Source organism: Electrona antarctica (genome assembly GCF_951216825.1).
Source record: "Electrona antarctica genome assembly, chromosome: 10".
Classification (NCBI taxonomy): domain Eukaryota; kingdom Metazoa; phylum Chordata; class Actinopteri; order Myctophiformes; family Myctophidae; genus Electrona; species Electrona antarctica.
In genome coordinates this window covers 27138515-27164729 of record NC_136791.1, presented here as the reverse complement: position 1 = coordinate 27164729, position 26215 = coordinate 27138515, and the positions used below count along the sequence as shown (strand labels likewise).

Here is a 26215-nt window from a genome sequence, read left to right as displayed (position 1 = left end):
TGAATGACTGTGTAACACTGTCGGGAGCATACCCATGTTCCCCAGGTTCTATGTTCCCACTTACTCCCGCAAAAAATGTTCCCCGCTTAGGCGCTTACCCAAACCCACTCAACTAAAAAAGGTTCTCCATTTAGCTATAAAGGTTCTATGTTCCCCATTTTCCTCTAAAAAAAGGGTCTTGAGTGGGGGCACATGATGTCATACACACCCGTCCCACACCACTTCAAAAATCTGTCACTGTCACATGATGACACTTCACACCTTCTTACGTTTGGGGTGTGGGTGTGGCTAATACTGAAGACTGACATCTCAAGGGATCAATAAAAGGTGCCCTCCAACAAACTGGAGACAGACACTGAGAGACCCTCAACCTGGAAGGAACACTGAACTCCACTGCAACTATACATTTGGAATTTGGAACAGCATTTGACCACAAACATGCACTCCAGCACTGGTAAGAAACAGATGATTTCAAGTTGTCATGAAATATACCGTAGCTTGTGAGTGAGATTTGCCTATTTGCACCACCTGGCAGTGGATTTAGATAGGGGTTCTTTAAACTGCTTGGACTACCAGATAATTGTGCGTTGTATTATGCAATGTGACGTTATAGTGTCTCAACGGTGGAAGGAATGTATTGAATTTGTGTGCCTTATTCTCTTAGTTTTTTTTATTGTCCACTGAAACATGTATTGAGCTTGTAGATATGCTATTTTCACCTATTTTTGTTTATTCTATTATGAGTTACGACATGCCCAGAACATTGGCGCTAAACCCATAAAGATCCATTATTTTATATTATTATGGGGTTCATGATAATAATCTCTCCTCTCCTCTCCTGACAGATGATCCTAGACAGGTGGCCTCTGCTGCCAGTGGTGCCTCCTCCTCCTCTCGCTAAAACACCAGCCGCAGCAAGAGGACCAGCTTCACCAAGGACCACATGGAGCTCCTCCGCATCACGTTCCAGACGGACCCCTACCCGGGCATCAGTCTGAGAGAGAGCCTGTCCCAGACCACCGGCCTACCCGAGTCACGCATCCAGGTATGTCACCTCTTTCACCGCTTTTTGCATGCACACATACACATACACGCTCACGGGTGAAGTTACGGTTAGTATGGAGTTTAGTGATAGGGCTTGTTTTCTTAAGACTGGCTCTGTTTTTTTAATGTATCCGGCTTGCATAGAACTATTGGCAACACAATCTCAGTCCTCCTTACTTTATCTCTTTATCTTTAAGACAATGCAAGCATTTTTTATCAGGATGTTGTTTGGATTGACAGATAGACTGTACAATATCTATCGGCATCTTACAACAAACTAGATAAGCCCCTGGGAGCTCTTGCTCTGTTCCAATTTCTGTTGGAACAGAAAATCATTAACTGACACACAAGAGCAGAATGTTCTCTTTATCTATTTAGTTTAGCAAACCTAACCGTCTTCCTTTCTTTTTCCATTAGGTGTGGTTTCAAAACAGAAGAGCTCGCACCCTGAAGTGCAGAGGAGCCAAAAAAGCCTTATGGAAGTCTGAGCTTGAAAGTCCAACCAATCAGGAATTCTCTCCGCCCCTCACCATGATCCCCAGCGGCCCTGAGTCCGACACTGCCCCTTTGCCACCCCAGGGACCTCAACCAGGCTACCATGGCCAGGTAAAGGAGGAGGCGTTGAAAGATTACTTCTGGCGGCACCCTCAATCGTACTCCACCCCTGTGCACCATGGGCACTACGGCGTCATGTATCAGGCCGAGCAGGATCGCTACCGTGGAAGCGGCTCCAGCCCACCCATGACGAATGCCTGTGCTCAGCCGGGGAGTCAGACGTCCCCGGCGCATTCTTTTTGGTGCCCCTCTCCGCCTGAGGTGAGAAACTCAGGAGCATCCTTCCTGTACCCTGGATCTGCAGAGCAGCAGCATTACATGTCGGTGTCCGGTACAGGTTCCACCACGTCCGGGAGCTCCCCCCCTGACACCCCCGATTCCGGCTACTGGGGCAGCGGCCAGGAGAACAGCCCCCCACAGGAGGACCATTACCCCCAGGTGTTTGACACCTGGCAAGGGTATGCTGCAGAGGGCACCGTGGAGACGGCCAGCTCAGGGCCGATGATGCAGCATGCACCTCTGCCTGAACTCTCTGTTCACGAGGTTCTTAGAGAGCTCGGTGACGACGAGTCTTGGTGAGAAAAGGGACTAGACAGTCAATTCCCTAAATGACAGTGACGCATATTGAAAATAGCTGGTCTACAAGCTCACAATCACATCATTTGGGATTCTGTGTAAATTATTTAGATTTTTGTGCAATTGCCATTTGTGTATTTATTTACTGTGCATTTATTTGATATGTACAGAAAAAGAGGACTGTAGTGACGTTTCAGTTGATCCCACCAAACTATTGCCAACAGGATCTAATATTTTATTTGAACAAACTTTATCCTACAATTTATTGATCCTCAAGATTTACTTGAAGCCGCTGAAGCTATTTAGTTATCTATCCATTATCTATTTATCATGTATTTATGACTTTCTGCACTTTTATATAAAATAAATCCGTTATAAAACGATACATTCTTTATTTTTGTGGTAAATCTCTCTCAAATTCAAAAGAACTTGAAAAAATGTTGCTTTTTTGATGTTTCGGTCGTTAGACCTTCAATCAGGACAGACAATGAGGTAATATTATATGGTAATATCTCTAAAACCTAAAACTGAGTAGTAAAGTACTTGAATGCAGTGGTGGAAAAAAGTACTCAAATGTATTAAAATGTACTCAAGTAAAAGTACAAAAGTATCGGCACCTAGAGTATAGTAGGCATATACACCTCAAAATTTTACTTAAGTACAGTACTTGAGTAAATGTACTTCGTTACTTTACACCACTGCTTGAATGTATTCGTTATCCACATGTGACAGATATTCCATCAACTTGGTAGAAAAAAAGTAGGTCATCTCATTACCACTAGATGGCGCTTGTGAGTTGGGACATGGGCACAGAGGCAGCAACAACAGTATAGCATTCTGAGTTTGAGCCAAACTTAACTCTTGTCTTTAATATTAAAAAATAAAATAAAAAAGTACGGGGCACTGTTGGTTTGTCGACTAAAACTAAGACGAAAAATGTTCATCGACTACCTTTTTCCACTGACAAACTAAATGTAAACTAAATAAAAACTAAGCTATGACTAAAACTAAAATATACTGACAATTTCGTCAACAAACCCTGGTGGCCATCTTGGTGGTATAGACTAGAGCAGTGGTTTTCTACACAGAGTCCATTATTGTCTCCACCAGGCCGAAGGCATGTGGAGAGTGTATGTTTTGCGGATAGTGTTTGCCATTAACTGCATTTACATGGACGATATTTATATAAATAAATGTCACCCTCTTTTACATGCCCCAAAGTATTTAATCAGAATACAACTTGCAAAAGGTTGGTTTTGCCTGTTTTCTTTCTGTCAATTTTCAAAATAGACTCACATTGTGTTCTCGGCTATATTCATGGTAGAGTTCTCAAACTCTGCCCGAACCCGACCAGGCCCGACCCGACGTTTTAGGCCCGGGCCGGGCCTAAAATGTTTGCTAATCAGTAGGGCCGGGCCGGGCTCCATGAAAAAAAAAATTATATATTGAATTGGTTTATAATAATAAAAATAATAGTACTGTTCCGTTTGTGTATTTATCTATTATGAAGATGGTGTTGACTGGCGTTTCACTTTTACTCTCTGTAGTTCTCAAATTCTGCACAAACCCAAGCAAGCCCGACCCGACGTTTTAGGGCCGGGTCGGGCCTAAAATCTATGCTAATTAGTCGGGCCGATAGTCGGGGCTGATAATTTTTTTTCATAATAACATATTAACTTCTGAACTGTCCACAGCCTCCATGGTTGAGTTTTCTTAGTTATGTGGGGAACATAGAACCTCTTTTTGGTTGAGCGGGGAACATAGAACCTTTTTTGGGGGGCCGGGTGAGTGGGGAATATAGAACCTGGGGAACATAGGGATGACCCCACGCTGTCTGGTCGTCGATCGATCATCCGACAGCCCCGGGCCCGGGCCCCCTGGAGTCACGGGCCGGGGGGAAACTAAAACCCCTTTCCCCCGGTATGTAAAGCGCCTTGGATAAAAGCGCTATATAAATGCACCATTTAATTAAGTACTTTTTAAAAAGGGTTAATATATGTAGTAGCTTCTTACACTTCATGACTAACTTCATGACTAAATTAAGTTTGTTAAGTCTGTTTGAGTAAGGGATAAAACCGAGAAACACAACCCAAGAAACCAAACGTAAAATTCAAACATCTTTATATCAACTCCAGCAAAAATACAAAGTTCTTAACGTAAAAGATGTATCATTCTTGGGATTAACACAAATAAAGAATTGTTATTTCTTTCTGATATACAAAAATCAAAATCTATAAATAGCAACTGTAAAGAATAAAACATGTTCAAGTCAGATATCTGGTGGGTTGTTTAATTTAGGTCTAATGAACATGGGGTTCTTAAATAACAATAAAAACAGGATTTAAATGTTTTGCATTTACAAATGATTAATTCCTAGAGAGAGAGAGAGAGAGAGAGAGGGCGAGAGAGAGACAATAACACTGTGCTAAAATGGTAAATGTTTCATGTTGGATGCTACTATTGCAGATGTAGAGGAAATTTGAAAACATAATGCCTGGCAGTAAATAAAACAAATACAATCTTGTATGAGAATAATCTTGTTTGAGAAGTGACAAGAAAACACTCACGCAAAAAAAAAGAAGAAAATTGCCCCAATAAGGAATATATACACGTGGTAGTGACATCGTTAAGTGGGGCAAAAGATAAATGATCTTATGTAGAAGAGGTACTAATGCATCAACCAGTAATGCATCATGAATGACATATGGAAGGTCACAATAGACGAGGGATTTGCTGCCTTAAACCATGTCAACATCACGTTTTTCTTCTCAGTACAGGTTAATGATACGCCCTGTAACGTACATGCATAGTCTTGAATGACTTAACCACTTAAAGCCTATATGGTTGAGCGGAGTCCCTCAGGGGACTATACTAACAAACGTCTTTTCCGTTTTCTTTCATTTTGGGGAAAGCTTTAACTGAAAATAGCAGATCGACAAGCTTACAACGCGACGCAGTGCAACACGTTGAGATTTTTCTGGATGCTGGTTAAGCCCCTTTTTTAAAATACATTTTTCAGGATTTTTAAAAATGGCTTCTAAATCATGAAAATGTATTCAATTAAAAAAGAAAAACAAAATAAATGATGGCCGTACAAGCTGAATGCGAGGTTGTAGATCAGCTATTTTTGAAAGATGAATGCCTATAATGTGTCCAAAATAGGGATGCCAGGTCTAAAGTGGTTAACCTTTTTTTTGTTTTCAACAGTAGGATTCAGCTTTACATATACGTAACATCTCTACTCCAAGAGTGGCAGGAAATAGTTTAGCAACAGTTCACATTAACAAGACTATAAACACATGCAGTAAGCAGGTCATTGTTTTTTAAGAAGGTGTAATAATAAGCAGGTGACAATGACGCTAATGGCCAGACTATGGCGATGGATGTGTACAACATGAATCGCTGTCAAATTCGACCTCAAACAAAAATAGAAAATAAAACAAAGATCTAAAACCTTTTTTTGTTGTGATGCAGAGAGATGGAGAGATAGAGTGAGAGAGAGATTTACTGAGATTACCGTCGGCTTCATCATGTAACGCAACTAAATGGACTTCATGGGGGGAAAAAAATGAGTATATAACAAACAAAAGAGGCTAAGAGCAGAATATAGAAATCTTCAGAATAAATTGACAATGCCTCAGTCAACGTATTGGACACAAAAGCTTTTACACATTAAGCAAGGAGGCATACCATTATATTAAATATGCAGGTATGGAACGGAAAACCATTTGCCAAACATGGAAGGACGCACATCCGTGTTAACTGGAACCTGTGCCAACGGCAAGGGAACCGAGGCTTCACATAATAGCAACACATTCTGACTTAAACTTCATAAATAAGGCACCTTGTCACAGCTGTTACACACCCAAAAAGCTCTGATTGCAAGACAGGCTGGAGACACCAATGGCCCAAAAGATTCTATACGCAAAAAGTATTCAGTTAAAACCGCTCTCCCATGCTTCTGGGTTCATGCATGTCGAGTAGTTCCGTTCTCCAGTGTTCACTAAATGCGCAACATGCCGCCGGCCAAAAATAATATGCGGAAGGTGAATGGATTTGCTGCCAACCTGTTGTCGTAGACTAGCGTCAAACGTTCATGCACACAATTCTGCAAAACTGGTTTTCACATGGCATCAATGTTATCTCCAGCCATGCTACAGAGTGGTGAAAAACAAAGCAAAAAAAAAGGGGGGACAATAACTCTGCTCGTCGTCGCATGGAGCTTGCATGTAGCCCCTGAACACATACAGCAAACCCAATGCATTTCGCGGCACAAGCTAGACGAAAGCGTGAATCAATTCCGAGTGTCAGCACTTTCTTTTTCAACACATTTTCCTACAAACAAACAAAATAATATTAATAATGAGAAAAGTTTAAACAGTTGAACAAGAGTACACAAAATAATTACTTGTAGTCCTTTGTGAGTATATTCATCACAGAGGAAAAACATCATCATCCTCTGTTCTGTGGTCTCCCGTCAATAAGTAAGTCTTATTTTGAACGAGACATCCTGGTGCGCTTAGCTGGAGACTGTAAAGGCTCCTGAGCTCTTTTTGTTGGCGATTTTGGAGTCCCACTCCGTGGCGGCGTCGACAACGCCTGACCTTTTCTTGTGACAGATTTTGGAGTCCCACTTCCTGTTGGTGTGGGCTCCTGAACCTTCTTGGCTGCAGATCTAGGACTGCCACCTTGCATTATTGCGACCGGCGTCCACACCTTTTTGGAAGCAGAACTGGGGCTTTCCGTCAGAGGGACGGTTGCCTCCATCTTTCTCTGTGACCTGGTCAGCACCTGGTCGGGTGAGATTGGGGGCTTAACATCCGTGTGTTTCTGTGAGGTTTCTACAGCGACCTCTGCACCTTTACTTTCACTGACTCGACCCTCTGTGATTGGACTTTGTAGTGATTCCTTTGTTTGGGTTCTTGTACCACTTGCTTTAGTTGGAGTGGGATTTTCCGCCCCCGTTTTCTCCGTTTCCAACTGCTTTTTGATGGACTCAGGCTTGCTTTTCAATCTTTTAGGCATACCTGGTCTTGGAGAAGATCTCAGTGGAAAATCTTTATCTTTCCTGGTAAGATCCCTTGATGCTCTATTACTGCCTGGAGATCTCACTATCCTTTCTTGAATAGGAGACTTTGCTGTAGCCTTTCTACCAGTGGACATCTTCCCTTTCCTTATCTTTGACTCTTTAATTTGTTTATTAACGGGAAGACGTGACTTCTCTCCCTTGACAGTTGATTTGAGGTTTGTTTTTGAGCCAGACTTGGAGGCTTTCATACTTGTGGCTCTTTTTGTCGGGGCCTCTTTAAGCCTGACAGAGGTTTGCTTAACATGCAACCGGATGTTGGAGTACTTTCTGAGGATCCGTGCGCTAGCTGGGTTCTTGGATTTACCTGAAGTCTTCTGGGCTTCACTCTGCTTCTGAGCTTCGACTTTAGAATATAATGGCTTAGTCAAACGAGTGCCAGAGAAAACCTCTCTCCTCTCTCTGACTACATTTGCCTCCTGCTCCAGTGCTTTAGCAATGAGCTTCTGACTCTTGGGGTTGCTCTTCACAGGGGAGGCAATGGCAAACTTCTTCAGGTGTTTCTTAAGGCGCTCTGCCTGCAGACTTGGATATACTCCTTGAGATGTCCCCGACATGCCAGAAGAGCTGTGGAAGCAGAGCTGGGTTTCGGACGGAAGACGCGTGTTCACCTTCTTGACGATGACAAGGGACTTTGTTTCTGTTGACTCAAGGAACCAGCGGCAAATACTGGTGAGGCTGAAATTTTTCATGAAAAGCATCTGCACCGGAGAGTGCTTCTGCTGGTCCTGAGACTTTGGTTTCCGTGTCCTGCGCTTACTCTTCCATATGGCTGCCTGTCTGTCTGACATGTTTCTGTGTTTTTTCACTGGCTGGCCCTCTTTGTCCATTTGGATCCAGCCTTTCTGCATTTTATCAAACTTCATGTTCAGATTTGTGAGTAAATGTTGGTTTTCTTCTCCATTCAGGGCTCCCAAGAACTTGTTAGCAGTAGTTTGCTTTAGGGTCTCGACTCTGGGCATGATCACAGAGGTTACAGTGCTTGGTGACAACACAGAGGTTTCACAAAACGGGGAAGAACTTACTGCCATCTTTGTTATCTTTTCTGGCTTGATTCTGATAGGTGACGCAACATCCCTCCGTTTCTCTGCTATATTAGGATCACTTGTAGAAGGCGTTGCCAGTCTCTGTGACCTCAACGGCAACTTCCTGTTCTCAACAGGAGTTGACTGGAGTGGGTTCTCACTGGACACACCAGCCTTACTGCTCTCACTCCTCAATGGCATTTTCACAAGTTTGTCTGGAGAGGAAGAGTTGGTGGATTCCCCACCCACCGTTTTCTCATCTAGGGAGGATGGTGCTGCCTTCCTCTGAACACCTTCGCCACCTTCCGTGTCCTTGCGGAGAAGCCGTTTGCTTCTTAGCGGTGTACTTGGTTCTGCCGTTTCATTCTCTTCAGAACTTTGACTTTTCATTGGGCCAGATACCGGACTCTCATCCTCATTGACCTTTTCAGCCTTTGACGGTCTATGTTTCTGTTTGGTTGGCAAACGTCTTTCCACCGTTGATTTTTGCTTGTCACCGAGGTTCATTTCCGGTGACTTGGGATTTACAACAACCGGCTCGACAGTATTCTCTGGGACCGCAGATCCATCTGATGATTCAGAGACAGCAGAGGAAGGAAGTACGGGTGGGGTGGAAGAAACGGGAAGAGGACAAGAAGAAACGGGGACGGAGGGTACGTCCTCTCCTGATGGAAGTGAATGTGGCCCAGTGGGTCTTGCCGAAGCAGAAGAGCTATTTACAGACTGTGGCGACTTAGCAGGTTCAGCTTGCGGTGATTTAGCAGTTTCAGCTTGCGGTGACTTAGCAGTTTCAGCTTGCGGTGTTTCAGCTTGCGGTGACTTAGCAGGTGACTTAGCAGTTTCAGCTTGCGGTGACTTAGCAGTTTCAGCTTGCGGCGACTTAGCAGTTTCAGCTTGCTTCAGTCTGGCTGATCTGAGTGGGCGTCTGGACTCAGGGGTTTGGGGAAGAGAATCAGTGTTGTCTGTACTCTGAGCTGCACGTTTTTGGATTAGTTTGGCTCTTGGCTCTGATTTAATGAGGGACCCTGAGGCACGTGTTGTGCTCCGTGTGGTTTCAGGGGAAAGTTCATCCACAAGCACGGGTATATTCTCAGATTTTACAGATGCATCTCTCTCGGGGAGATCTGTTGGCATGGGACTATTTTGAACAGGAGCATCGACTGGTGTGTTTTTGGGAACTCGTCTTCGAGATTTTAGAGGTGAAGGGGTGCAACTGGCCGATCTTCGACGCAGACTTCTGTCAGAGGCCGATATGGGTCGACCGTTAACATAACCCACAATCTCACGCTTAGTCTCTCTTAGTCGCTTTGGCAGAGTAATGACCATGCCGCGTTTTCGACGCCAGGGTGGCAATTCATTCAGAAGTGCATCAAGTGTCTTTGAGGACACATCATAGTCCTCGTCATCATCATTCTCTTCAGTCTCAGGCACCACCTCAATCTTAACTGGTTGCGCTGTGACATTGTCCTGTGGTTGAATTGGGTCATTTTCCTGTGGTTGAGCTGGGTCATTTTCCTGTGGTTGAGCTGGGTCATTTTCCTGTGGTTGAGCTGGGTCATTTTCCTGTGGTTGAGCTGGGTCACTTTCCTGTGGTTGAGCTGGGTCACTTTCCTGTGGTTGAACTGTGATATTCTCTTGTGGTTGAGCTGGGTCACTTTCCTGTGGTTGAACTGTGCCATTCTCCTGTGGCTGCACCGTGTTATTTTCTTGCACCTCGACTTCCACTGCCTCCTCCTCTTCTGCAGGAGCTACGGGGCTATGATTCTGTTCTCCATCCATATTGTCAGTGACTTTCTGCACCTCTGGTTGAGGCTCCGGTGGCTGTTCCTCATCTTTGCTGCTCTCCTTGCAGTCTTCATTTTTGTCCCCCTCTTCTTCCACTGCTCCATCACCCTCGGCTGGGGCCGAGGTTTCACACTCCTGCTGCTCTGCAGACTCGCTGCTCGGGACTTCATCTGAAACCAACGGGGGCCCTGTTTCATTTACCCGTTCATTCTCTGACTGGTCTGTCATGGTCTCTATTGCTACTGCCTCAGTAATTTTATTCAAAACCTTGTCAGGCTCATTGCTCTCCTTGTCCTCCTCAAGCGGTGCCATAGCGGCAGTTTCTGAAGCAGGGCTTTCGTCGGACCTGCTCTGAATCTGCTTTGAATCTGCGCCCGCTTCTTGCATTGCGTTTACATCTGCATCTACATGCGTTTCACTATTCTCCGTTGGAGAGCTTAAGGGAGATGGGGGAGTGGACGTCTCCTTGGCTACTTGACTTTGATCTGTCTGACTGGTCTCAACTAAAACATCCAGTTCACCATCTGCTGCCTCCACCACATCCCCCATTCCAGGTGTCTCCCTCTCTTCTGGCTGTTCTGGGGGCATTTGTTGACCAACAGTCTCTCCACAGCCTCCTGCAAAAGGCATATCTACAGGGGGTACACCATCGGGTTTGGCGAGTATCTGTTTTGGGGTGACCGAGGCGACGAGCTCTGGCATCGGGTTCGGACAGTTGCTCTTGTCGTTCCGGTTGGCTAAGGTACGGACCGTTTTCAGCTCCCACATTTCCTCTACGTACATGGGCCCCCTGGTGCTTTTCCTGGCATTTCTGCGTGGGGTGAAGGGACGCCGCTGTTCCCTCAAGCACTCTGTGATTGGTTTGTCAATATAAACAATGTCATAGTGGCCTAGATCTGGGTCTGTTATGACCTTACGAACAGACTCCCTGGGACGATGGTCAGTGGAACTCCGCATGGTCTTTCTAGCGGTCCTTGGGGAGTTGATTGGAATGCTGCTGAAAGCCTTGTGAACTGAGACTTTAGCCTGCGAGTCTTTGGTGGGCCCAATGGAGCCTCTCTGTCTGGCTTGCTGCAATTGTCCCGACTGACTGTGCCTTTTCACAGCAGAGCTGAGCCTAGCACCATGAGCCTCTGCTCTGTTTGTCAAGTCCGAGTTACCCTGTTTCTCTCCCAAAGTGCCAGAGTGAGTTAACAGTGAGGGCGGGAGCACGCACAGCTTCTTACCGTCAGCTTTACCATCAGACTTAATTATAACCTTAAGAGATGGGGCGTGGTCACTGTGACGGCTGCTCTCTGCATCTACTGCATTCAAGCCGGGGATGTTCAAATCCGCGGTGCTACCTGATCCAGGTGTGCGCAGATCTAAAGCAGGGCCAGAAATAATGGACGTTTTCAGTGAAATAGCAGTGTCTATAACACTCTTTACCGTTGCAGGACTGCCAGTGATACGAGACATGTCCCGGACATCCAGCATGCCTTTGGGAGTGGATGTAATAGGAAGCCTGGACTGAGAACATGGCTGCTCAGGGGATTCCAGGTTGGGCAGCGCAGTGGAGCACATGGCTCCCTGGCTACAGGAGGTAGGGTTAGAGGCTTGCGATGTGCTGGAATATCCCGACGCCTTCACCTCGGTCTGAAGGAAGCCCAGGGCATCTACGATCTGTCTCTGATGGTGAGGGCAGAGTTTGGCCACAAACTGCTCCAGTGTGGAGGTCGACTGCAGCTCCTTTGCCTTTGCACCATGCACCTCTGGAGGCTCACTGAAAAAAAGAAACAGTCAAATGAGTGAGTCAGCGGTTGCAACAGACAGACATGTAAGGGTAATTGCGTTTCAAATTTATACAGATGAATTACTTGTGGTCACTGTAGGGAGAAATAAGATAATGTAACGCACATCCGCCGATCTTGGTGCTGAGCCAAACTGTTAAAACAGACAACGTAGACAAAAGCAGGGGCCTCGCAACTCACTTTATAAAACTCCAGAAAATTCAGCGACACAGCAGGCCTTGTCATAGTCACACCCACAACATCAAATGTCCTTCCCCAAATTTGATTATAATAACATAACCATTGTCATACTGATGCCCCTAGTTTGGCCATGTCATAGTCACAACCACAACGTCAAACGTCTTTCCTCAAATTGGATTATATAGCAGATCTCCACTTTTGTCGGACACCGTCAAGACGGCATCGTGGCTAATGACATCCATTTATGAAAAATACAATTAATATGTAGATACAAGGTTTCTGCCGGGCAGCGACGAGTCGACGATATAATCAAACAAGACAAGAGCCTTCAAGCAAATGATTTGTGAAGTATAATCTAATCTATTAAAAGTAAACCACACACACACACACACACACACACTACATGATCTGTATTTTCACAATAAATTTATTAGAAGAATAAGTGATTTTGAAAATTGATTCTTTTATCCAGTGAATTTGACCAAAGACATTGTTACAGCTAATATATATTTTTTTTTCTTCGTCTTTTCGTAATGCTTTTTCCCCCCCTTATGGAGTACATCGAGTAACCTTTACACATGCACAGAGACATTAAGCAACGATGCCCCAGTTCCCATGGTAACACAAAGCAAGATCATGTTAAATCACTGTGAGGAAACGCATCAGGAGCAAACTTGTCAACACGATGTCAAATTCAAACCGTTATCAAACATCTAGTGCAACGGATAACATGTAGTGATCATTTAAGTGCTCTACCACAAAGAAATTAAACAAATTTAGTCAAAAACACAAAAAATAAAATAAATTATAGGATGGAATAACATGGCAAGTTAGACAAAATGTTTGACAAATTATTAATGCCAATAATTACGAGGTTTTGTTTGTGTCCCTGTTTTTCCCTATCTATTCCATGTGTTGTCTCTATTAGGGGGTCATATTTATTTTGCATTTGTGAGGTAGGCCTGGTATTGTACGAAGATGAAGTACAATTACTTTGGGTACTACCCACCAGTATGCCAAAAATCTTTCTTTGAAAATAGATAACTGTTGCATGAACATGTCAAACATATCTTGGTTCTTTAGAGATGACCGCTTTACCTTTTAAAATGTCAACAGGCTCTTTTCGCATGGCAGCCAAATTAACAAATTGTTGTGTCAGGCCTTGGTTCTCAAAGTGGGGTGCTTGGGGGTGTACCAGGGGGTCCCCAGCAAAATTAAGTTTTGCTGGGGACATTTTAACCTAATTTTAAACTTTGGCTATTCAAAAAATTGCACACATGCTGCAAGCTCACAAGGTGTCAATTTTTCTCTTTATTAAGTGAACATTTTTAACTCTTTGCTTCTGGAAGTACCTGAAACTATTTTTGAGATGGAGGCGTGAAACGGGCCTATTTCAAACTAAGCTGCCCCATTTGGAAAAAAAACCCAGTCCGCCCCGGTAACAAGATGTGCACATGCACAGACTACAGTGGGGGGGACACACGACAGGCCAACAGCACACACACCAAGGCTCGCCCCCGCTCGATCATGATTGGCGGAAGGCCCCTCTCTATCCTGATTGGATGACGGCTGGGCCACCTAGCCAAAAACGAAACCTACTTTTTTTTTTACCCCAGGAGTACTGGGGACAGGGAGGAACTCCTTATATGGTCAGCACACTCTATAGTAGGGAGGATTATCACAACAAAATCAAAAAAAGAATTGAATTAAGTGAAATCACTGAATATACCTTTAAGTGTCACACTGTGTCACATAAGTGGTTAAGAATGTCTGAATATGCATGTCGTCTCTTGTCGGGAGGAAACCTCATATGTCCAAAACTGTTACTTTTCTTGATTCAAATGCAAAAAATGCATCAAAAGTAGCAGATCCACAAGCTTGAAACGTGTCACTTTGTGACGCATTTGGAGCTTGCGATCTGCTACTTTTGTATTATGATCAAGTATTTACGAAAAGGGCAAAAAAAAGAGAATCGAGATAGGTTTTCACCCGACAGCAACGATCGGTCAAATGTCATTTTCTTTTAGGCCAATACAATGTGACACATCTCTATATTGCTTGAGGGACTGTGAGCCGGAGAGGGGACTGCAGACTGAAAACCGTGCCTGGCAAACATCTTACCTGAACTGAAGTTACATTGAATTACTGCATAAAAACAATAAGTGTGAATTTGTAATATCTTTGGCCGCTCGACGCAACCAAAGAGGACGTGTGCAGCAGTAAAATATCTCACACAGATTTTTTGGAGATACTAAATAAATTGCAATGATATCCATTTAAGATACAAAAAAATGTATTTGTGACGACAACTCCTCCAGAACCTGAGACATGTTTGCTTTTCGGTAACGGGACACATACATCCCTGCAAGCTCAGTCTAAGTAGGAATATTACAATGAGGTGGTACAAGTTAGATCCCTGAGGGTTTTTGCTCTCCATTTCACATAGCGTTTTGTGTAGGATCTCATAGGAGATGCCATTAATTCCCCCCCGCCCCTTCAAATAGTAAAGTGATAACAGATATATACACATTAAAAAAAAGAGACCAAATCAAAACACGACCACCACAAGAATTCGATGAGAACAATCATGACAGATACACGACAGCACAGAGCTGTCGACGGTAACCTCACAGTACACTGGGGAGGAGAAACAGATCTAGTTCACGTGGGGAATAGGGTCGGGAATCCAGTCGAATCGTTGAAATCCTAAATGATCCCAAGTTCCCCAACCCTAGTTAGGAAACCGTTGTATGTTCAGACATTGAGTGAATTGTAGTTAGATATACATCATTAACCACTCGAGACCCATTTCAGAAACGGAAAAAATAGCCGATATGCAAGCTAAGTCGAGACTCGTTTGGGGCTTGTGGATCTGCTTATTTTTCACTATTTTGCCACATATATTATTTGAACATTTTAGTCACACATGGATCAAAACAGGGACGCCGGGTTGAGAGTGGTTAATGACACAATTGACACACGGTGGTTCTGAATGGATCCATGACATCGACTCTCACAGTTAGTCTACTTCAGTGGTTCCCAAACTGGGGGGGTCTGGACCCCCAGGGGGTCCCCAGATTTCTTTGGAGGGTGGGGTCAGCCCAGATGATTTGCTTAATAATGTGCAACATTGTTTTCTCACTCAACAGTAAACAAACCAACATACACCGTTAAGTGTATACAGGTACAGGGTATCTGCATATTTCTGAGGTTACAATGTATTAATTTAATTACCTTTTTTAATACCAAACTGTCGAACATTATGTAATGACATTAGGAAAATAGCCGATCTACAAACTCGGCTAGTTTCACAATATTTATCTGCAGGGGGGGGGGGGGGGGGGGGGGGTCTCGGCCTGAAAAGTTTGGGAACCCTTGGTCTACTACACGTTTCTACATGACATACATTGCATACACCCCAGTAGTTTTATTACAACATCCCCCATCAAAGACTAATTTCACCTTACTGTACACATCAAGTGGCCCAGTGACAATTTCTTCAGTCCATACTCTGGCAATCATGCAAAAATACACACAGTTTCATTCCTTTGTACATTTGCAAAAATGATCCAAGTTAATTAACAAAAAAAGAAAAGAAAGAAATTATGTAATTTCCCCGCATAAGTACGCGCTTTACGCATCTCAAGAGTGAAACTATTTGCATTTGTGCAACCTCATCAATTCACCAAGCTCTGGACTGGTATGTTATAATGGGCTAAGCATAATATTTAAAACATTATTAACAAATTCCCCTTGTAATAACAAAGTGAAGGACAATTTAAAATCGCATTCCTTCACCTCCGTCACACCCGAGGTAAATCATATACGTTATCAGCAATATATATCTATATTTTCATTAAGTTCTTCAATGTGAATAAGCGCTTTTTTTGTTTTTTGTCGTTTTGTTCTGTTAAAGCTATTTACATTCATTTTTACTTACGAGAGAAAAAGCTTCAATAATAAACACTGCCTGAGTGAAATGACTCGTGTCCAAAGAGATATTGCATTCAGGAAGCAAAATTACATCTTACTCCCATTTATGAGAACGGAAATGTTTCTCCAAAAAAACAAACAGACTATTATTAACTGTGCCAACCACCAAGACGATACAAAATGAACACCTGACCTTTAAAATATTCAAGTCAAGAATGGGGGCATGAAACTTTAGGATACTTTGACATATTTACATAATGGGTTAGACCCGTGCTTGAATTCTGATTCATTTCACCGTCTCATGTCAGAGTAACTATGCACATTATCTCTAGCCTCAATCTACTCTCCTTGTGGTGTGAAAATTCATCCAAAAAGAGCTTTCTCTCTAATGCCAAATTTATGCTCCGTCGTATGACTGCACCGCACGCAGAAAACAGGCAATCTAAAAGCTCACTGCGCGTCATAGACGTGATGCGTTGAGAACTTGTAGATCAGTAGTTCTCAAAGTGTGGTCCGGGGGACCCTTGTTGAGGGGGTTCCAGGGGGATCCCCTGCAAAATGTGTAAATACAGGATCATTTTAACCCCTTTATCCATATTTTATACGTTGGCTATTCAAAAATAGCAGAATATCTTGAAGGTTTTTGAAAACGATTTTTTTTCTTTTACACAAATCCTTGCGGCACGAACAAGTTTGAGAACTACTGTTGTAGTCAGATCACCCATTTCTGCTGTGCGCGCTACCGTTAGAGGTGTATCAATCTGGTTTTACAAGTGTGTGTGTGTGTGTGTGTGGTGTACATGATAAACTGCTACATAGAAATGTTACGTGAAAACTAACAGTTTTCCATATCATGAGGTAGTAAACCGTTCGATTTGCTACAGTAAACCTTGAAGAGGACATTAAAATTTGTTTATAAGCTAACTGCAAAATTATTATATCAAGTGTATCTGATCACATGATGGCAAATAACAGACACCACAAAACAAAACCTCACGTGCTTAACAGGCATATTTATATTTCCCAAACTTAGAACATAGTTAATATTTTGTTGGGTATCAATAGCCTAGCCTTTGATTAATTCTTAACCCATTCTGGGCGGGAACCCCTTTTGGTGTTTAAAGCATTAGGTTATACATTAGCCATTGAAAAATAGCAGATATACAAGCTCGTAGAGTTGCCATTTTTGAGAAATCGTGAAAATGTGGTGCAAATCTTTGAATATATATTCTTTCAGAGCGAACGTTTTTAACGCAAATATCTCGTCTCAGGTCAAAATGGGTTAATGATTGTCATGGCGAGATCAACCTATTATTGTTTTTTTGTTTTTGTTTTTTTCTTATGAGGCAAGTTAGTTTGAACTGGTGCATGTACTGTTACGTAATTATTTTTGCAACCTAAACAAAGACACCATTACATTGATTAGGTTAGTGAATTAGCCATGCATTTGAAATCTAGGTCCATCAAACCTACTGCTAGTAAAAATGTTTTTAGCCATTACAGTTTTAGCAATGTCAATTCAAACGTTATACACTTTATACTCTATAAGTGTGAATATTCTTTCCCCATGTCTACATGCAGATTCTACACTGTTAGTGTAAAAAATTAATTATGCCCTGCAAAATAGCACAAGGTTTGTACATAAAAGTGGTTTCAAAAGTTTAGCGTTGACTTTTAGATCAGATTTCACTTGACAATCATTGACTGCACTATTTTACACAGTCTGCAAATATATATATCTGAGGTACCTACTTATACCTGAAGTATCATTTTGTATTCAAAAACATTTTTCACTTCATAGCACAACATTTTCATCTTAGAATTGTAAAAAATTAAATTAAGCAAAAGAAAAACACAAATAAAGAATCAAATATATGAAGATCTGTTAAGAGCTTTTGAACAACCTGATAAAAAAGGATCATCATAAATTATGTGTACAATCCAATTACAATATTATGCAAGTCCTGAGGTATAGCTGTTGATAGTGTACGTGGCATACACAGACGTATAATAAGAGCCATATGCACTAAAATTCCTGATTCCAGTGTGACACCTGGATATGATTCAGTCCTTTGGATAAGCACAGTATTTATATTATTAAAGTTGCCATTCAGAAGCTATTTTTGAGAGAAAAAAAAACCCAATCCTGTATCCGGAGTGTACGTAGTAAAATACTCAAAGTGTGCAAATTAAACCAAATGGAACCTTATTAGGGGCCCACGTCATTCCATTTGTACATCCCCTTGAGTTAGATGAACACTATTTACTCATTTATTGTGTCAAATAAGGTATTATCTTGTCTAAAGAATGCTGGTGTAAAATGTGTCGACTGAGAATGGTGTTGCCTTGAAAATGGCTGTCCACATACAACGACAACGATGACCACAATGGCCGTTATAATGAACTTATCGTTAAAAAAAAAAGAATCCCTCAAAATCAAGTGCGTGGCAAAGTTCACACCACTACAATAATGGAGACGACAGTGGCCGGCTTTCAGAGTGATTTGACGAGCAGCCGAAATCAGAAAAGGATGCTCACAGCATTACATCAATATCTATGTAGTTATCCTTCTTGGTGTTGATGGCCTGTAATGGGTCAATGCAGTCCAGTGCAGCACTGCCCTCTGGTGAAAGCATCTTTACATTACTGCATTACTGGCCCACTGCGTCGCCTTCGTCGTAGTAGTGTGCCGTCTGGCAAAACAATGTTGCCCGTCTGAATTATGCTTTTGCTGTGATTATATGCTACGATATGACTCTGTTGTTCAAAACACGAAAAGTAAAAGCAACATTTTTAACCTTCTTATCCCCTTCAATCCGGGAAAGCATCCGCGTCATTTTAGATTTTAGCTATACCCTATTGGCCTGAATATAAGACATTTTTTTTCCAATGGAAATATCCTAAAAAAAGGGTGTATTATAATCGGGAACTAGACTATTTGATATTTAATGTTCTTTTTCCAAAAATGAGTCTTGAAAAATGGGGGTCGTCTTATAATCAGAGTCATCTTATATCCGGGACAATACGGCGTATTTATATATATTGTATTTCCATTGGGAAAAAAATTTAGTCTTAGATTCAGGCCAATAGGGTATAATCGTTGCTGTCGGGCAGAAACCTCTTCGTATCTTTTCGTTTCAATTTAAGATTATTTTTCCAACCTGTAAATTAATGCCCCACTTCTGCACTTCAAACAAAAGTGTTGTACAAAAGTAGTGAAAACAGCAGATGTACAAGCTCACAGTTGTAGATCAGCTATTTTCACCATTTGAAAATGTTTTTAAAAAGATCTTTTTAAAAAAGGGAACCGTTTTGGACATACAAGGTTTTCACTCGACAAACCGACAGCAACTTAAGTTTTCCAGAAAACCGTTAGGATTTAGAAGGCATTATTTAGAATCGGACTGAGGTCTTAAATGGGTTGAAGAGACAAGATATTTCAGAGGCAATAAATTGTACCCGATATAAAACATGAAGTCTGTAAATGAGAAGCCCTAAAAAAAAAAAAAAAAAAGATCCAAAGGCTTGAACTGGTGTTCTGTTGACATGCTACTGATAACCGGTCAAGGTAGGCTGTGAAGACACCTGATAGAAGGGCGTGCGTATTTGTCAGTAAATAAAATACATTTCTTTATTTTCTCCAAAAGAAGAAAAGTTAAAAAAAAAAAAGAGGATTTTGGGGATGGAATATTTCCTGTTTTTAAGATGACTGAGAATATCCATAACATGAGGCACCGAGATATGCAAATACAGTATATCTAAGGTTGAGGTATGTTTGTGTTTATATAGAAATCAACAGAATTTTTTTTCCTGATAGAAACAATTCTTTCACTGACAAATACCGCACGCCAAGAAATAAATGTATCCTGAGGTGTGATGAAGGCTATTAAGTTACAAGTTATCACTATTCATACTGTGCAGAAAGATTACATCACATTTCTAGGGTGGGAAATGATCCGGGTGTGCTTTTTGAAGGTTAGCTCTTAGCTTAGGATTTGGACCAAAGAGGGAGGTGAAATTCTGGACAAGAGGACATGTCATTCCAACAAACGGACTATAAAAATAAAAAGGTATTTGAGATCTTACGGTGCTGGAACACACGGTATTGCCCTGGCATCTACAGTATATTTTCTGGGGGATTGGGTGGGCCAATTTCAATCTCTGGAGGGCATTTGCAAAACAGTGACGGAAAGCAAGTCCGTCAACCAGTGTTTGTATGCAAGATCACAAAAGTATAAGACATCCTTTTCTTTACAACAAAACATCTAAACTTATTATTTACAGGCTCTCAACATCATGCACATCTGCAGCAAAGATGTTTTACTTTTGCACAAGTGCTATTAAAGAAAACAATACCGGCAGAGGACAGTAAGGGGCGCCACTCGCCAAGACTTGATTCTATGTATTACCAATATTGTTAGGGTGACCTTTTTAGAGACAGGGATAGATTTATTCAGTCTATAGAAAACAGCATTTTCTTTCATGGAGTGCGTTAAAATCCCATATGGGTTGTTTTTTTGGAGTGTAGTGAGTCACTTGTAGTGTTTAAGGACAAAGAGAGGGGGACAGATCGAATTAAATACGTTAATAAATAAGTTTTCTTTTTTTTTTTAAATAAAAATAATCACACACTAGTTCTGTGATGGAAAGACAACATTGCCTCTGTTACCGTCTGTCAAATGCAACATGAAAGTTATCTTGTTCAAAATAAATCATTAGTATGGTTATGTGGGTTTTACTCATCAGGGGAGGTGCTTGTGGTGAGCGACTCTCCCCCGTTCTCCATTGACGCACACTCCAATGTCTCAGAGACCGTGTGCTGCGAGTATGGGACTCCCTCGATGCTCTCGGGGGACTTTGAAACGGCCTGTTCCTCCGCGTGGCTTAGCAGCCGTTTCTTTTTGGGGGGATGTTTCAGAGTCCCCAGGCGCTCTTTAACCTTGTACTCCAGGGTGCTGTGTGGAATCCCATAGATGGACTGGGCCTTAGACACGCTCATTTTCGCACCCATGACCATAGTGATCGCTTCATCAAGCAGATCCATGTTATACTGCCGATAACGCCCTCTCTTCTTCCTTGGCTGCTGCTTGGAACCCAGATCGGACTCAGACTCGAGGCTGGGATAGTTGCCGCTCAACGCTTGCCGGTCTGTGTCGTAAGCCCAGTATTCCTTCTCAGCCCCGGGGAAGTCGAAAACTCCGTTGCTCCCTTTTCGGCTGTACTTGGGCAGTATAGAACGAAGCTTCTTTCCCAGACCATCCTCGCAGACTGAAGCAGAATACTCCGAGGGCAGGTCTAACCCGGCGGACAAGCCTCGCACCTGGGGAATCTTGAGGTCAAAAGGTGAGTGGGAGAGGCCCGGGTCTCGGTGGGCCTCGCTGAGAGTTCCTTTAACACAGGACAGAGACTTGGAGAAAAGCCCGGCTGCTTCCAGCAACCGAGGCAGGTCTTTAAGATGCTCACTAGCCTCGCTGTTGGCTCTGAGCTTGAGCAAGGCCCCGAAATGAGCACCGGAGAACGCAGATCCGTTTCTGAAGAGGTCAGTGGGACTGGAGCGGTGGTTCTGGCTCGGAGGTGACTCTGGGTCGCTCTCCGGGGACAGACCAGCCTCCTCCTTGATGTGCAGAGAGTAAGCAAGAGCCTGGGAAGTCTTAGAATGGTCGGAGTGGCCGCTATTCTCCCACCTCCTCCCATCCTGTAGGCTCCTCATAAACAGCCCGACTTGTCCGTCCGCTCTCAACGATCGCCTGATTGGATGGAAGGAAATTGGGTGTAAGCAGAGCTTGCACAGTGCTGTGTTTTCTAAAGGACGATGGGTTGGGGGAGGGGAGGACGTTGGCCACTCCTTTATTTGATGACCTTGCTTTGGGTAACATCACCATCTTTTCAATAAATGTTGGGGGCCGGGTGGGGTGGGGGGTGCAGTTGTGTGCGACTTTTTTTAAGAACAAAAAAGGCTCAACGTTTGGGAATCTGTTTATTAGTTTGCTTTGACGATTCGGGCTCACAAATGTTCCAGTCAACATAAGAAGAAAACAAAAGGGGAAAAAAAGGTCAAGGGCGAACAAAAGGGGGAAGGAAACAAGAAACAAAAGGGTCAAAGGAAAAAAAATTAAGGAGTTATCAGAAAGAGTGATGTGTTTTCCGGTGGAGGTTCAAGAGATTTTAGCATTGACAGTGAAGGCACTCTGTGGTATGGCAGCGGAGCGGGGCACAGTGACTATGTGTTACCAGATGACTAGTGCAAGGACAGCCCTGCTGGGTCCTTTGTGAGTGACGTTACCACTGAACAAGCGCAGCAATAAAAGAGTTAGCCAGAGGAGATGATGGGGATGTTTAGAACACTCAGTCCTCAAAGTGAAAAGAAAGACCCTCCGTTAACCCTTTAAGACCTGATGCCCATTCTACAAATGCCTTCTAAAAATCAATATGTTCTCACACTTTCAAGATGTTTCTCAACGATGTCCAAAAATAGCGGATGTACAAGCTCGCAGATGTGAGCTTGTGCATCTGTTATTTTTGAATAGCCGACAGTAAAATCTAAAATGACAAAAAAAATGCTTTCCTGGTTTTAATGGGTTAAGAGAATTACCAACGCAAATCAAGACATTCGGCCATGGCAGGAAATAACGATAACACGATGTGAAAAATTAAAGCAATCAAACTCGTGATTGGTGATAAGATCATGACAGAATTATAATGAACAAATAATGTCGGACAAATCAGAAAAAGGCGCTGTTGGTGTTTATTGAACACAAGTGTTGACAAGAAGTTATTTCTGAGGTCTGTTTTTCGTCATTTAAATAATTCCTGATCGTTTCGCACGGCTGGTTTTCATCCACATGCTCAGCCCTTCAAGGATAAAGACCGTATGAGAACTAGATACCGTCATGCAAATATCTGGTTCACATACGGAGTGAGATCTAAACCACAGGCCGCTCTATTCTGCTAAAAAAAAGTGATGATCATCATTTACGATTGCGTCTAATCACACTGTAGCCAAGACAGAGGGAGCAAAGCAACTGGTGCTTAATTAATCCAAATCAGAACTGAATTACAGGCATGTTCAGTTTCAAATGCACCAACAACACCCAGGCCAAAGCATAATGATGTCAAGAGAGGATTCGCCTCAGAGGAAAACGGAACAGAATTGTGGGTTATGAAATAAAGACTTCAACCGATGTCTTTTATGATTCGATAAAAGACATTGGTTTGCATGTTTTTTTAAATGAAGAACAGAATATAGTCGAGTTATTTGTATAGAGATTATTAAGAGTATAAGAGTGTGGCCTCTGTTGATCTGGTTCAATGTTATTTTTAAAAAAAAGTGTTGCTTTTACAGAATTAATATCTTCAGAGGAGATGCAGTCAAAACATGGCGTTATTAAACTAAGGTTGATGTGCAGAAACTCCATTTTGTTAGAAGTTCTGTCGATGCAACAAGTGAAAAGTTGTAGCAAGGACATTATCAAGCTATTGCTAGTCAATTGTTAGCCCTGCTAGAACATCACATGCATTATAATATTATAGTAACCGTGGTAACACAAAATGCTTCTACTATTGACAGACTCTCGGAGTCAATCAATTCCTAATTAGATGTTTTTTGCGCGCTCGTGTGTGTGTGTGTGTGTGTGTGTGCGCTCGTGCGTCAGAAATTCAATAAGTCATTAAGGTGACTTATTGAGGTAAAGCTTAATCTCGTATTTGATTTCATGAAATTGAAATGGACAATGATTATCACAAATCAGTTTAGGCTAAAGCAAAAGAGTCAGTGCACTTCTCAACCTTTTCAGGCCTCGACCCCCCCATAATTAGCAGATCTACAAGCTCACAACGCCTCGGTCTTTTCACCATTTATTGCCCCTTTCTTATATTTGACAATTTGGCCAATGTCTGACCAGTTTTAATGGTATAGTTTGCTGATTACTTTTAATGCAGTTAATGGTCTTTTTTCCTTTTGAGGTATTAAAAAGGTCTTAAAATAGAGTCCTCAAATAAATAAATGATCATGTGGGGGGGGGGGACCCCTGCGGACCCCCAGGTTGAGAAGCACTGCTGTGGGGACAGACATGGACCATGGGGACAGAAGGCCATCTTACCCTTTGATTGTAGACGCTGGTGCAGACTGGTAGGGGGCGTGGCCAGACAGACGGCTGCTGTGACGGCTCTTCTTGAGGGACAGGTCCAGGACTCCATCTGGAAAGAGTGGCGTAAAGCAGTGGTTCCCAAACTTTTTCATGTCAAGGACCTCCAAATTGACACTAATTAGACCGTGGACCCCCCATTAGAAAAGATATGCAAGGGACCCGCATAAGACAAGATTTTTACAGCTCTAGCAAAACACAGTTTGACATGCATTAGTCTACGGACCCCCATTTAATGACATTTCTATCTCTGGGACCCCCAATTTATATTGTAAAATCAAAGTTAATTTAACTCTGAGAGTGTACAAATGGAACCAAATGGACCCGTTTAGGGTCCATTTGGTTCCATATGTACATTTTCGGGGGTCCCCGGCCAAAAACGTTGAGAACCCCTTCCCTTGGCATATAGACATAATATAATTAGATGTCGCACGGGTCACTGGATCCCATGCCAACGTCGACACCATATTGGCAGGGCAACTTGCCATAACTCATAAATATGCCCGAGTCGTACATAAATAATACCATACACCAATGTATTTCTGTTTTATAATCATTACTGTTAACATGTATGACAGATATGGTGTTAAGTATGAAAATCCACATTTGTTATTTTAACAAAGTAGCCAGCATCGTAACATACTGACATTTATGACAAACCAAACCACTTGACAAACTTGTTGAAAATTCAACACGATTTTAGTTGTGGAGTGGCATCCTGCTTCAATAGACATACGTAGGGCATACACGCATTATAAGCTATGGCTTGCCCCTGCCATTATGGCAAGCAGGTGGACGCATGGCTCCAATGTACAGTACAGAGGCCAATCAGTGGTATCATAGTGTATATATTAGAGATGTCCCGATACTGTATCGGCCCTTATTTGCGATATCGGTATCGGAGAATATGCCAGTCTAACCACCGATCCGACACAGGGGTAAGGAGTTGACAGGTAAATAAAATGTTGGGGCATGTGGAGTTTGCTTTCGAATTGCCCAAACTGCTATAAACACAACACGAGATCACAACACTGGTATCGGTATTCGGTATCGGCTAACACAGAAATTGTGGTATCGGGATCGGATCGGCAACGACAAAAGTGTATCGGGACATCCCTAGTATATATCTATGGATCACACATCCTAGCCTCTTCTCTCCCCTGGCTCCCAAGCTGCGGAATGATGTTATTTAGAGAGCAGTTTGTTTAGACAGGCGCAAGGCTCGATGTTTACCTGGTATCCTAGTGACTTTGTATTGTAGCACTAAATAAGACTTTTTTTCCCTCATCCACTGCAGCCAATATTGGCATGAAGTACTAGGGTAGACACAGGTGTTACCAATGATATAAAATAAAGACGTGTTCCTTTCAGATCAAAAGGAGTCAGGGTGCTGCTATTGTGCACGTTGGCTCACTGGGGCTCCGCTACACTAAGCAGAGCCATAATTAGCATCATTGGTAACACCTGTACAGGACGCAACATCACCCTTACGCATGTCAATATGGATGCAGTGAAAAAGGTCCTTTGTTTTCTTTGCACTCCAGTCGTGACCCCATTTACTTTGTCGTTTGTCGATTACGTTTCACGAGGTTTACGGTAAACAACAGATGCAAACCGCAAGATCAGAGTAAACCGTTTACTCTGATCTTGCGGTTGGGCATCTGTGGTGTCGTTGGGTGCGCATCGACGCTGTACCTTGTTCACTGGGCTCGGCCGGGGGCTTCTTGACGGTGAGGTCGAGAGGGGAGTCCTGGTCGGCCATGAGGAGCTTGCTGAGGACCGGGTTCTGGCTGTGTGCGGCGGAGGTGGCGAGGGCGGCAGGGGGGCTGGCAGACGGCGGCGCCCCCGTGAACGAGGGCGGGCGCGCCAGGCTTTGGTCAGTGGAGGGCTCCGGGTCCGAGGGGCTGTCCTGAGTGGGGCTGGTTTTTGAGGTATATTCGGCGGCGAACTGGCGGATCATTCTCTGCATGATCTCTCGAGCCACTATTGGAATGTGAGGGTCCGAGAAGCTTGGGACATCTGACAGAGGTAAAGGCACAAGGGAAAAACAATCAAAGATACATTTCACCTTAAGCTTAAATTTATCTTCCATTGCAC

General features: G+C 42.9%; 3 protein-coding genes across 4 annotated transcripts in view; 1 reads left to right on the top strand and 2 right to left on the bottom strand.

Annotated features, from left to right (window-relative positions):
* Positions 1–353: 353 nt before the first annotated feature.
* On the top strand, positions 354–2178 carry LOC306930792 (uncharacterized protein; the record flags this gene model as incomplete). Its single annotated transcript, XM_079511890.1, has 3 exons — positions 354–454; positions 846–1045; positions 1462–2178. The coding sequence occupies exons 2-3, from the start codon at positions 944–946 to the stop codon at positions 2176–2178; spliced, it is 819 nt and encodes a 272-aa protein (XP_079368016.1). The 5' UTR covers positions 354–454; positions 846–943.
* Positions 2179–4279: 2101 nt separating this feature from the next.
* The window catches only part of LOC306930527 (uncharacterized protein), a 41008-nt gene continuing 19072 nt past the window's right edge, over positions 4280–26215 (bottom strand). For both annotated transcript variants that reach the window (XM_079511540.1, XM_079511541.1), the window contains exons 5-7: positions 25814–26137; positions 24074–24170; positions 4280–11833 (exon numbers count right to left, since the gene is read on the bottom strand). In XM_079511540.1, coding sequence (XP_079367666.1) covers positions 6667–11833; positions 24074–24170; positions 25814–26137 — 5588 coding nt within the window. In that variant the 3' untranslated portion in view covers positions 4280–6666. The remainder of the gene's footprint in view (positions 11834–24073; positions 24171–25813; positions 26138–26215) is intronic.
* On the bottom strand, positions 20638–21690 carry LOC306930528 (ligand-dependent corepressor-like). Its single transcript, XM_079511542.1, has one exon. It carries the CDS (start codon positions 21682–21684, stop codon positions 20710–20712), a length of 975 nt encoding a protein of 324 aa, XP_079367668.1. The 5' UTR covers positions 21685–21690; the 3' UTR covers positions 20638–20709.